The 13,921-nt window shown below is 40.1% G+C and overlaps 1 protein-coding gene across 3 annotated transcripts in view; it reads right to left on the bottom strand.

Moving 5' to 3' along the window:
- Positions 1 to 13,921, bottom strand: part of orc1 (origin recognition complex, subunit 1) — an 85,110-nt gene that overhangs the window by 53,131 nt on the left and 18,058 nt on the right. For 2 of the 3 annotated variants that reach the window (XM_034082025.2, XM_034082027.1), the window contains 4 exons: positions 1,240 to 1,347; positions 874 to 1,126; positions 677 to 786; positions 133 to 234 (listed from right to left, as the gene is read on the bottom strand). In XM_034082025.2, the coding sequence (XP_033937916.1) occupies positions 133 to 234; positions 677 to 786; positions 874 to 1,126; positions 1,240 to 1,347 (573 nt within the window). The remainder of the gene's footprint in view (positions 1 to 132; positions 235 to 676; positions 787 to 873; positions 1,127 to 1,239; positions 1,348 to 13,921) is intronic. The other variant, XM_034082026.2, reaches the window with a different exon arrangement.

Raw genomic sequence — 13,921 nt, 5'->3', positions numbered from 1 at the left:
TACCTTAGTGTGGGGAATGGATCTTATAGAAAGCCGCCATTTGAAGCAGAGCCCCTATTTTTCTATATAAGTAACAGATCTGGGGACTTGTCAACAGTGGGACCAAAGTCAGGATTCGGATCTTGATCTTACCCTCCTGTGCCGTCAACAATTTTGCTCTCCACAAAGCTGTAGATGTCCTGAAACTCTTGCTCTCTGCAGGGAAGAGACTCTGGCACTGAGGACACATGCAGCCTGAAGAGACAGATTGATTCACATTAAACATAAAATAATAAAATAACATTAACAATAAAATACAAGTTATTCATGTTCAGTTAACTCTGCAGATCATCTGCCTGATGATTAACATTTAATCAAAAGAAAACTTGAGAATTTACTAAGTGGATTAAGTGGAAAAATAATTGGTAATTTGTTTGTTTTACCATTTTCTCAGAAACTTTATAAAGGTTAATTAATGGCATATGGACTTACTGAGTATGCAGTTCTGTTTCATGGAAAATACTTTTTGCTTTGGCGAAAACAAAGAAATGGAAGACATAAACTTAGGCAATTTTGGGAATTTGCAATTTATAATAATAATAATTTACAAACATTAAACTAACCAAGTAATAATATATTAAATCGACGAATAAAATAAATTCAAACATTGGCCATGTCAAATGACGTTGCATCACACCTCAGTCTAGCCTCCTCCAGAACATTAGCAGGCTGTTGGGCTGGTCTCAACCTGCAGGGGATGCTGGGAGTGGCGTGGTGAGGAGTCCGTGGTGTGCCGGGTGTTATCTGCTAAGGAAGTTAAAAGAAACAAGGTGAGAAAATAAAAGAACACGGTGAAAACATTCTGTCTGTTGGAGATGTTTGCAGGACTTGTACCTTCCTGTTTGGAGTTCTTCGCGGCGTTCTGGTGGAGGTGCGAGTTCTCTGCTTCGAGCGAGGAGTACGACAACCTGCCGCAGCATGTCTGCCCTTTTTAACCAACACCTCATCATCGCTATCCAGCGCTGCCTCCTTTTCCCCACCATCATCATCCTCATCATCCTCACTGCTGCTCTGGAGTTCCCTTTTGGATGGAACAAACTCGTCCTCTCCGTCTGAGCTCAGGTCCTGCTGGTCGTCCAGAAGATTCCTGATCGAACAGGCAGTGAAGCTTTAGTACTCATAAATCTTCCAGGATAATACATTAATTGATTAATCAGGGCAATAAAAAAAGCAAAAGGATGACTTGCTCTCTGCACTCACAGCTGTTTTCTGATTCGAGAGGACACCAGCTGGGCCGACTTTCTCTTCAAGCTCCTCGGTGTGGCGGTGATCGGCAGCATCGGAGAGGTTTCATTATCCACTTCAGCACTGAACACATCAACAGCGTAAAATCTGTCATATTTTAATGGTTTGGTCAGACTTCCAATAAGCAGCTAACACAGGTTTCAGGTGTGTCCAGAAGGGTCAGTGGGATTGTTTCAGGTCTGGTACTATGGGCCCACCCTTGGACGATGGATGTAAAATGAGATTGATTAGTTGTCTAGTTTGCACACAGCAGTGTTTCCCCTATAGTGGCGGCGCATGTGGAAGTTGATCTGGTTATAAGTGCCTTGCTCTATATCAATCTCAAGTTTGCAGGAGCTTAACCTAAGTTTACCTAAGTTTATCTTTCACTATTAGGTCACAAGCTGTTAGCCATAGGAATTTGACTCCTTGTGGAGTTAGCACTGGGTTCTCCATCGTTTGGGGATGGGGTCGATGTAAGTGCTATGGGATGGGTGGGAGGGGCTGGGATTGTTTACTGTGTGTTTTTTTATTTCATTTTATTTATTTTTTCTATTGCTTTGTTTCCCTCTATGTCTCTTTCGGGGTGGTGCTTCATAGTCAGTTCTCTCTTTATAGAAAGTCCTCAGTAAATGTCTACCAATACTAGCAATTTAGGAATGGCTCCTGGCTCACCAGTGAAGTTTGTAAGCTGGAACATTAAAGGTATGGGGAGCCCCTTGAAGAGATCCAGGGTATTTGCTCATCTAAAACGACTTAATGTTTCTACAAGAAACCCATATGCGCTCCACAGACCAGGTCAGGCTTAAGTGTCCATGGGTTTCTGAGGTGTTCCATTCAAACTTCAACTCTAAGTCCAGAGGGGTTGCCATTTTAATGGGTAAGTCTGTTAATTTCACATCTTCCAAGTGTATAGCGGATGACAATGGCAGATATTTAATTATCTCAGGCACGCCGCTTCATGTTCCTGTATTGTTAGTCAATATTTATGCCCCAAATTTTGATAACCCACACTTCATGAACAAGCTTTTTGAATGTCTTCCGTCACTGCATAATAACCTGCTTATATTTGGAGGGGATATGAACCTCGTTGTAGATCCCAGTCTAGATCGTTCTTCTCCTAAAACGCTGACCGCATCACTCATGTCAAAAACTCTTTCTGACTTCATGTCCAAGAACGGCTGCGTTGACCCCGGTTGACCCCTGGAGATTCTATAACCCCTGCATTAAGGAATATTCCTTCTTTTCTCATATGCACAAAGCCTTTTCTCGAATTGATTATTTCTTCATCGATGCCAAACTTATTACCAAAGTGTCGTCAGTTAAATATCACCCGATTGTAATTTCCGACCACGCTCCTCTTTCTCTGGATATTTGGATTTCACCGCAACCACGATACTCAACGCCGTGGAGGTTTAATACTTTGATGATACTCAGATGACAAATTTAATAAATGTCTTGCAACTTCAATTGATGATTTTATTACAAACAATCAAAACGACAATGAACCCATCTCTTGTTCTCTGTTGTGGGAATCATTAAAAGCCTACCTACGGGGCCAAATCATCTCTTATTCTGCGCAGTTAAATAAAACTCGTTCTGCCAAAATTAAAGATATTGTGCAAGATAAAAAAAAATAGATCAGCAATTAGCCATTTGTCTCTCTCCCAATGTACACAAAGATCGAGTTGAATTACAGACGGAATTTGATCTCATAACAACTACTGATGCAGAGCGCCTTCTTTTACGCTCACGTTCAACGTATTATGAGCATGGTGATAAGGCGAGCCGCCTTTTGGCCCACCAATTGCGTCGTCAGGCAGCCTCACGTATAATCCTCCAGATAAAAGATTCATCAGGCACGGTGCATACCGATCCTAGTACCATTGGCTCATTCTATTCTTCTCTATACAAGTCTGAATCGCCATCCGACACTTCTGAGATGGACGCTTTCTTTGACAATCTCAATTTCCCTACTATAGGTCCAGGTGTTTCAAAAGAACTTGATTCTCCATTAACCTCAGATGAGATCTCCCTCGCTATAAATAACATGCAAAATAAAAAAGCTCCTGGCCCTGATGGATTCCCAGTAGAATTTTTTAAAAGATTTAAATCTAAATTGGCCCCATTAATACGGTGTATAAGGAATCTCTGTGGAATGGTTCTCTTCCTCCCACTTTGAGACAAGCCTCCATAAGTCTGCTTTTAAAAAAAGACAAAGATCCGGATCTCTGCAGCTCTTATAGGCCACTTTACTTAATAAATATGGATGCGAAAATACTTGCAATGGCGTTGGCACGTCGATTAGAAAATATTCTTCCAACCATAGTTTCTGAAGAACAAACAGGATTTATAAAGGGGCGTCAAATATTTTACAATGTCCGCACCCTTTTAAATATTATCTACTCCAAAAACACCGCTACGACCCCTGAAGTAGTGATCTCACTTGATGCAGAAAAAACATTCGATAGGGTTGAGTGGGACTATTTACTTACTGTACTGAGTACATTTGGGCTAGGTGATATATTTATTTCATGGATACGCCTTCTCTATACATCCCCACAAGCTAGTATTTCCACTAATGGCGTTCAATCTCCTTATATTACTTTATCCAGAGGAACCCGTCGGGGATGTCCACTATCTCCTTTCCTTTTTGCGTTAGCCATAGAGCCTTTGTCAATATATCTGAGGACCTCAACCACTTTCACTGGGATATCTCGGCTGGGGAAGGAATTTAAATTGTCCCTGTACGCGGATGATTTATTGTTGTATGTCTCAAGCCCCAGTAACTCTATACCAGCAATTTTACCTTTTCTTACGAAATTTGGTTCATTCTCAGGTTACAAAGTAAATATTTCCAAAAGCGAATGTTATCCTGTTAACGCTCTGGCATCACAATTGAACCTGTCCGATGTCCCTTTCAGATTGAGCCCCTCTGGCTTTAAGTATCTAGGAATCAATGTAACAAGAACACTAAGTTCCCTTTTCGCTGCCAATATCTCCCCTTTAATGTCTAAAATCAAGTCAGGCCTTCAAAGATGGAAGAGTTTACCTCTGTCACTTATAGGTAAAATTAACACGGTTAAAATGAACATTCTTCCTAAGTACCTATTTCTTTTCCAATGTCTCCCTCTATTTCTACCTAAACAATTTTTTAAGACTATTGATCAGGTTATTTCTGGCTTTTTATGGAATGGAAAGGCACCCAAGTCAATCTATTCTTCAAAGATGTAGACTTAACGCTGGACTGTCTCTCCCGAACTTCCAATTATATTATTGGGCTTCAGATACACAAGATTTCATTTTGGTCAAAATCAGTGCATCCTCCATGGTCTAGATTTGAGGCACAGTCTTGTGGCTCATCCTCCGCTATGGCACTACTTACCTCTTCCATTCCCACCAACCTCTCTGGACATACAAATAATCCTGTTGTGAGTTCTACTCTTAAAATCTGGTACCAATTTAGGAGGCATTTTAAGTTTACTTCTGCATCTACTTTAGCTCCTTTATTGGGAAACCATTTATTCCGACCTGCCTTATCTGACCCCACTTTCTCTGTATGGCATGAGAAGGGCCCGAGGACTTTTCAGGGTTCTTAGACCTTTTCCAAAGTCAAATTCAAGCACTTTTCAAGCATTTTCAAGGTGCATTTTCCAGCTTTTCAAGCATCTTACAGCTGTTGTAAATTACATATTTATATACACATACTTATACTCAAATGATTATTTCCCTACCTCACATTAAATCAGATGGTCTTTATGCTATAAACAACCAAATGTGTGTTTTGTGATAGGATTCTACACGAGGATGAACAATTAAAGAAAAGAAAACTAAGTTTAATATTTCAAAATGAATGATCTGTACGTAGACTGGGCCTCCCATATACTGTAACCTGGCTGAGCCAATATAAAACAATCAGCCAAATAACTTTTCAATACATTATTGATTACTATTTTTGAGGTACTTTTAGGTTGGCAGAAAACATAAGTCAGAGGTAAATGGTGTACTGTTCCTCCCCTACATGTATTTAATCCCTTTAGTTACTTCACAGATGTGGATGAATGATGTGAAATCTATTCAAGTGTTAATTCAGACTTTAGTTCCACCTGGAGTAAATCCACAAGCTACCCTGCAGTCTACAAAGTCATTCAAACTATCTGCACCTTTACCAGCTTTGAGAACACTTTCATGATCAATCATTATAAAACATATCATATATATTATTCTGAAATAAACCAATCTGCACAACGACTACTTTTACTGTCGCTACTTTCACTATATTTTGATGAGAATACTTTTCTCCTTTCACTTAAAGAACATTTTGAATGCAGGACTTTTACTGTGACAGAGTATTCCTACACTCTGGTACTTCTACTTTTACTAAGTACAACATCTGAGTACTTATAATTTCACTACAAGATCTGAGTACTTGTACTTTTACTCAAGTACCAGATCTGAGTACTTATTCCACCTATGGTAGCGTATTAGTCTGAATTGTAGCCACAAAATCACGCAGAGCTGCATAAAAATAGACTCACAATGGTAACAAGTGGAAAATAATATTTACAAATGTGTACAATGATTTGTAGGTAGTTTTGACTACTCAAGACACCTGACTTATACATCTTCAAAGGAAGACTGTGTTCATTCTACAATTACATGGGATTAAAGCAAAATGTAGTTTTACTTGTATAAATGTAAAGAAATGTGTCTTCGGGTCAATATGATTTCGATAGATCAAGTCACATTTGGTTTAGGCACGAAACATACTACCAGTAGAAATACATTGCTTTCAAAATCACTCTGTGTCGAATCAATAGATTATATTTCGTGACTATAACACGAAATGCCGTGAGAGCTTCATCCTCTGAACACCACAGGATGGCGACTGTAACGCACATATTAATATAGGTACGCTCCTCTGAAATGATTGTCCCCTGTAGTGTTAATTTCGTTGACTAAAACTATGACGAAATATGTTCGTCGACGACCTTTTATTCCATGACGAAAACGAGACGATGACGAGACGGCAGTAAACAATAACTGTAACGAAATCATCATGCAATATCGTTGACGAAAAGTGACAAGACGAAAATGTAGTTTACTAAATAAAAACTATGCCAAAATCTCTCTTTACTTTCGTTGACGAAAAATGAGGAGATATATATCAAAGATAACGTTACATCTCTGATAGTCAGTTTTTCTCCCAGCAGTTCCATTTCCGGTGCTGCGGCAGGGCAGCAGCTGTGTGTCCGTGCTGCACGCGGCGGTAGATTTGAATTACACCGGGCAGCGGCAAAATATGAACCGTCAGGAAGACTCGGGTCTAACTCATGGTCTAACTAACCTTATGTAACAGAAAATAAAATGGCAACAACAGGGCTTAAGAGCAGTGGTCGCACTCGCGTTAACCGAATACCCCCCCGTCAGTGCGAGTGATTGATAAATTGTGCACTCGACGGATAATAATGGATTATGACAGAAATGTTACGATCCTGTCCGTCAAAATGACTGACAACGAAAAAGTCTAAAGCCACCACTGCTTGGTGGAAAGAAACAATGTGATATTTTCATATTTTTCACTACAATGAGGCGGAGAAAAAAAGCGAATGCATTGTTTTATCAGAAGCAATGTAGCCATAACACAGAGGTACAAACACCACAAACCTGACCATAATACTCTCTGCAAAGCTGCTTTCTAATCAACCTGTGTTTTTCATCAAATAAGGACAAGATATAATCTTATTTATTTATTAGGGCTGTCAAGTTAACGCGTTAATAACGCGTTAATAACGCGTTAATAACGCGTTAATAACGCGTTAATAACGCGTTAATAACGCGTTAATAACGCGTTAATAACGCGTTAATAACGCGTTAATAACGCGTTAATAACGCGTCAACGCAAAAAAAAATAACGCCACTAATTATTTTAACGCGATTAACGCATGTGTATTTTTTGTCCATCGAGTTTAAAATACCATCTACAAGCTGATGCTGCTGACAGCCCCTCTCCTGCCGCCCGCTTGTGGCAGACCACACTTCCACGCTCACCGGCAGGCACCGACTGGCCATCGGGAGGGTGTGTGTGTCTGTGTGGCCCGAGCGAGCGAGAGAGAGACCTTACGTGCATTACCGTACCGCAGTGTGAACGCGGCTATTGTTGTTGTTAGCATCTGGTGCTAGCTAGCTGCGCTAACGGATATAAGGAGCTGTTTAAATGAAAACAGAGGAGCACCCTATCCACACAACTGCGCCGAGCACTTGACTTTATGCAGGAAGCCAGACAGCGGGTCATTGTACGAGAAGTCAGCACACTCATGATTGCAGCGTGACACACACACACACACACACACACACACACACACACACACACACACACACACACACACACACACACACACACACACACACACACACACACACACACACACACACACACACACACACACACACACACACACACACACACACACACACACACACACACACACACACACACACACACACACACACACACACACACACACACACACACACACACACACACACACACACACACACACACACACACACACACACACACACACACACACACACACACACACACACACACACACACACATTGTATTGAATGAGAGAGGTTCCAGGTTGTTATCATTTGAACAATGACAAATATTCATGAGAATATTTGTCATTGTTCAAATGATAATAAACATTAGCATAACACATATTTGTCCACTCATATGTTGATAAGAGTATTAAAAACTTGAAAAATATTCCTCTAAGGTACATTTAGAACAGATAAAAAATGTGCGATTAATTTGCGATTAATCGCGATTAACTATGGACAATCATGCGATTAATCGCGATTAAATATTTTAATCGACTGACAGCCCTATTATTTATATATACTAAAATGACAAATTATTGGTTTTGGCTAGACTAGTTTGACTGAAATGTTCTATATAATCTGATGACTAAAAAAGACTCAACAGTTTTCATTGACAAAAAGTAGACAAAAATAATTAGTTTTCTTTGACTAAAATAAGACTAAAATGCTCAGACTTTTAGTCGACTAAATCTTGACTAAAATGTTTACTGTTTTAGTCGACTAAAATAAGTCTAAAATGCTCAGACTTTTAGTCGACTAAAACTTTACTAAATAAAAACAGGATGAAGGTGACTAAATATGACTAAAACTAAAAAAGGAAATTTAACACAGGACTAAGACTAAAACTAAATAAAAAAATAGCTGACGAAATTAACACTAGTCAACACGCTGTATTTATTGCTTGCCTGGTTAGTTTCTAAAGGCTCGTCACGCTCTTTAAGTTTCGAATCAATTACTTACGAGGCGTCCTGCAGAGTTCCGTTTATTAAATCCTACCGTAAAGAAAAACTGCTTCTATATCCTACGACCAGTGAACGCACCACCATGTGTGTGTTTGCATTACGATTAGAGATGTCCCGATCCGATCACGTGATCGGGGATCGGAGCCGATCACGTGATTTTCAAAAGATCGGAGAAAAAAAATCGGGGATCGGGATTTCTTTTTATAAAATATTTTTATTATTTTATTTAATGTAACAAAACAAAAATGACCATGTTCACGTCTTAAAGTCATGCTGAGGACTTAGTTTTGGTTTAAAATTACACAACATCATGCATGTGTTGCTTTCTTTGGGCTTGTTTTCATATACCAGGGGCCTATGCTACGAACCTGGTTCAACCTAACCTGGATATGTTTGAGTTAGCCGGTTGGCTTAATCCAAAACATAGGCGCTCTCGCTAAACTGTACTACGACGCTGGTTATCAAGTGGATCGCTCAAGCCAGCCGTGTCCTATCTAGTTAGGTGCGCGTTCACATGAAAGTGGTGGTATTTGGAGCATTCGACCAATCACAAACATGGAGAAGCGCACTGACAGCGCAGCGTCATACTTCCTGAATGAAAAGTGAACTTTAATACTAGTCAAAAATGAAGAAGTTAAACTTTAAACATCCATGACTTAAACACTTTATCCAGGATAAAAGCCACATAGCTGCACCTGCAAGGTGAATACAGCTGGTAAAAGAAAAAGTGTTTGAATGCGTACATTAACAGGTTTATGATATCACTGCCCCGTCTAAAACACGATCTGACTTCAATTACATTTGTCTCGAGTGTTTCGTCAACTTATGTGTTGCTTAAAATAATACTTCTGCATACAGTATGTGACACTGAGTGTTGCACGGCCAGATACGGCTCAGCTGACTCAGATAAGGAGAGATATGATACATTATGAAGTGATATGCCGCGGACTGTACTTAATGTACTCTGATCCGGTTAGGCCTACTTATGTTGTGGCCGATATTTAAGTAAGCTTTCTTAACGCTAATGTTATAATAGTCAGATTGCTCTGAAGATGGGAGGTGATATTCTATTAATGTTCACGTTCACACAGTCGGTGATTTTTGCCGGCCGTCTTTCCTGCGACGGCAGTTTTTCTGTATTTCCTTTCTCCTGTAATATGACTTGATCGCTTTAAACTCCGCACACTGAGCTCTGATTGGTCAGCAGGCGGTGCTTTCACTGAGTTGAGCTCTTAGCCTGCAACCTAACCTGGTCCCGACCAGGTTAGCTGCTTAGCATATATTACCATGGAGATCTAGCCTGCTAAAAAGAGAACCAGCTTCGGATGACCGGAAAGCCGGAGTTTCCCCTGAATTTAGCCGGCTAAGCGAAAATCCTGCTTCGCAGTATACCCCCCTGGTTGCTTATTTCTCTCAAATCTGGCAACAGAGTGGGCGCAGTGTCTTATAGTAGCAGTAAGCTAACGAGAGGCTACGTTCAGCTGGTGACTCGGGAGTCGGGACAGAGAAAATGTCAGGAGTTTGGAAGTATTATAAAATTGAAAGCGAAGGCAGTGTAACAGCCAGATGCAATGTTTGCAAGGCGGAGGTTCCGCGTGGTGGAAAGAACAGAGCTACGTTCAACACGACCAATCTAATACGCTACCTGAGAAACAAACACCAACAACAACACGACGAGTACACAGCAGCCACTCAGATAACGGCACTGAAACAACCGACACTTTCAGAGACTTTTAAAAGGAAAGAGAAACTGCCCCAGAACAGTGAAAAGGCCAAAAAAATAACAGCCAAGATAGCTGAATTCATCGCGTTGGATGACCAGCCGTTATCTGTTACCTTTTTTTTCCCTCTTAATGCATTGCATAAATATCGGGAAAAATCGGTATCGGCAGATTGTCAAAATCAAATGATCGGAATCGGATCGGGAGCAAAAAAAGGTGATCGGGACATCCCTAATTACGATTAGGGCTGCAACGAATGACTAATTTGATAATCGATTAAAAAAAACACTAATTTATTTTGCAAAAGGTGCAGCGGGTTCAAACACGTTCCCTCCACTGGTTTCAACCAAGCACTACATTTGAGGTTTTCCAACCAAATACGGTTGAACTTACACTTCCCCATATTTATTTGTAAGTAGATTCGAAGAGACATGAGTTTCTGACGGCCGCTAGCTGAAGCTTGGTTGCTAGGTTACTAGCTGGGTGTTCTCCGATAAGGGGCCGGGGGAAACAAAGTTAGTGATTACTGGTTCCATGTTGATTTATTTCAATACAAATTGTTGGGGGGAACTGAAAGGCTATTACCGTACTGGTTACTTTGCAGCCCAGACATTTCCCCCAAAACACATTTTAGACGCGTTCGCAACACAGAAGTACCTTTCAAATCCCATCATTTTTAAGACCTTCTAAATCATATTTAAGACCTTTCTTATTTTTTTGGTCATATTCAAGACCTTTTTAAGGCCTTAAATTCAGATTATCAAATGTAAGACTTTTTAAGACCCCGCGGGAACCCTGTGTCAGGCACTTACACGTCTCCACAATTGCCATAATAGATTGCCCGATCGGGCAACCAGCAGGTGAGGCTTCATTGCCCGAGCTAAATACTCGATTGCCTCGGGCCATCGGGCAGTCGTTAATGTCGAGCCCCGTCATATTTTCTTTTAAACCTGCCAATTCCCAAACCCTACATTCCTGAGACATATTTTAACACATTTCAGGAACCGAAATCTGAACTTTGGATAAAGCCAGGTTCAAAATTATTGTTTCATTTTGTAGTCATATTAGTATCTAAGGCTTTTACAGAAGGGATTTTGGTATATAATGTTATATAAATCAGGCTATGAATGATATATGAACAAACCCGTCAGTAAAAGCCTTCATAATATTGATAGGAATATAACTGGAAGATTTGGTGTATGTACGTGATACTGAAGTGGACATTTCGGACACAGAGGAGGAGAAAAAACTCATTTTGAGAAAACGACCTTTAAAGATTACAGTGTGGCGCTAGCTAAACCCTACTGTTCTTTGGATGACAGCTTGCGCATCAACCCACTCCGTGAAGGTATGTCATGTTCGAGGTAGTGTTGTCACGATACCAACATTTTGGTTTCGATACCGATACCAAGTCAAGAATTGCGATTCCGATTCTTTTTCGATACGTTTCTTAAAAAAAGGGAAACATCTTAAATATTATCAGGGATGCAAACTCATCAGGTATGAAAAAGGTGACAAGGATCCGAGCCCCCGACCCCACGGAATATCGGCTTTACAATTAGGAATAACAGATGATTTTAGCAGCCAGAACAACTAAAGTAGCAGGTAATAATAACAGAAACGCCAAAGAGTCACATCTAATATAAATATATATAAAAGCATTTATTTTAATTGTGTAGCAGTGAGTTTAACATTTTGGCAGCACTGTTGAGCATTTTGAAAATGTATTTTCATGCCTCTGTGCAAGGCTTAGTCTTTCTATCTTTATAGCCACTGGTGTAAAGTAACTAAGTCCATAAACTCAAGTACTACTTGGGTACAATTTTGAGATACTTGTACTTTATTTAAGTATTTCAATGTTTCTTTTGCTACTTTGTACTTCTAATCCACTACAGTTCAGAGGTACATGGTGTACTTTTACTCCACTACATGTATTAATCCCTTTAGTTACTTCACAGATCTGGATGAATGATGTGAAATATAACCGAGTGTTAAATCAGACTGTAGTTCCACCTGGAGTAAATCCACCAGCTACCCTGCAGTCTACAAAGGCATTCAGACTAGCTGCACCTTCACCAGTTTTGAGAACACTTTCATGATCAATCATTATAAAACATATCATATATATTATTCTGAAATGGACCAATCAAACAATGACTACTTTTACTGTCGCTACTTTAATACTTTTACTTGAGGAACATTTTGAATGCAGTACTTTTACTGTAACAGAGTATTCCTACACTCTGGTGCTTCTAGTACAAGACCTGAGTACTTCTACTTTTACTGTCGCTACTTTAACTATATTTTGATGATAATACTTTTGTACTTTTATTTGGGAAAATTTTGATTGCAGGATTGTTCCTACATTCTGGTACTTCTACTTTAACTCAAGTACAAGACCTGGGTACTTCTACTTTTACTCAAGTACAAGATATATACTTATACCACCTCCGTTTATAGCCTATGAAAAAAACTAATAGAAAACGAAGGCTAAAGCTAACGTTAGCAGATAGTGATGCTAGTTTGCTAGTTAAGTTTGCTCAACGATAATATTGCGACAGAAACACTTTTCAGTGCACATCACGCTCTGCGCTCCGACAGGGAGCTCTGCTCTGAACACCTGAACGGCCCGTTCACAGACTTCTGGCGTCTTTTTTGTCAACAAGCCGAGGCGCAGCGGCAGTTGCACTCCCACTTGCAGCCATGCTTCTCGTTTTCTCACATGCTCTGGCAGCTAGCGCGTGGCCGCGTGCACGAGAGAGGGGAGGGACTTAGAGCGTGCTTGAGAGGAGCGGGACTGCAGGCACAGCTGCAGTGCAGGGAGTGGAACCAGAGCGCTGAACACACACGGCTCTTATTAAAACGGCGCTTTTTCACGGGAGTACTTTTCCCCGTCATTCTTAAAGTACCGATACTAATGAAACGGAGGAATCGTACCGTTTTTAACGGCAGGGTATCGCGGTACCTTTCAAGTATCGGTACACCGTGCAACACTAGTTCGAGGTCATTTGTTTTTTGTATAACCTTGCTTCGTGCAAGTGACAATTGTTGTCGTCTTCTCTGTGAACGTTTTTTTCGCCGTTCTTTTGCCATTTTGAGATTTCAATTTCTAGCGGAAAGCTAACCAGGAAGTGTTTTAGCACACCACGTGACGCATCTGAACGAATCACGTTGTCAGAAATTGACAAATTTCTTGTTCTTATTTCACATTCAAGTCCCCTCTATTCATGAACCCTTTAAAGTACTCAGCCACACCAGGTGCGACTGTTGCTATGTGAGTTAATCTTTCAAATACAAGGTTGCTTGTTTGATTCAAGCTCTTGTAGTCAATATGTCAAGATGTTTATCCCCAACATTTTATCAGCTAATTAATGACACACTCAGAGGATCTTTATAAACGTGTTAAGTATTGCACATCTTTAAACATGACTTTTATAAACCACTTTTAAAACCAGCGATGCACTACAGTGTCAGCTTTTCTAAAATAGAAACTTCAATGTTCACATCTTTCTAAATGATTCTACTTTTCAATGACCTACAAATAATCCTAATAATAATAATCCCATTTTCAATCTTCCAACTGT

This window comes from Pseudochaenichthys georgianus, chromosome 4, assembly GCF_902827115.2.
Source record: "Pseudochaenichthys georgianus chromosome 4, fPseGeo1.2, whole genome shotgun sequence".
Taxonomy (NCBI): domain Eukaryota; kingdom Metazoa; phylum Chordata; class Actinopteri; order Perciformes; family Channichthyidae; genus Pseudochaenichthys; species Pseudochaenichthys georgianus.
The sequence above is the reverse complement of the archived record's forward strand: the minus strand, read 5'-3'. Positions and strand labels throughout refer to the sequence as shown.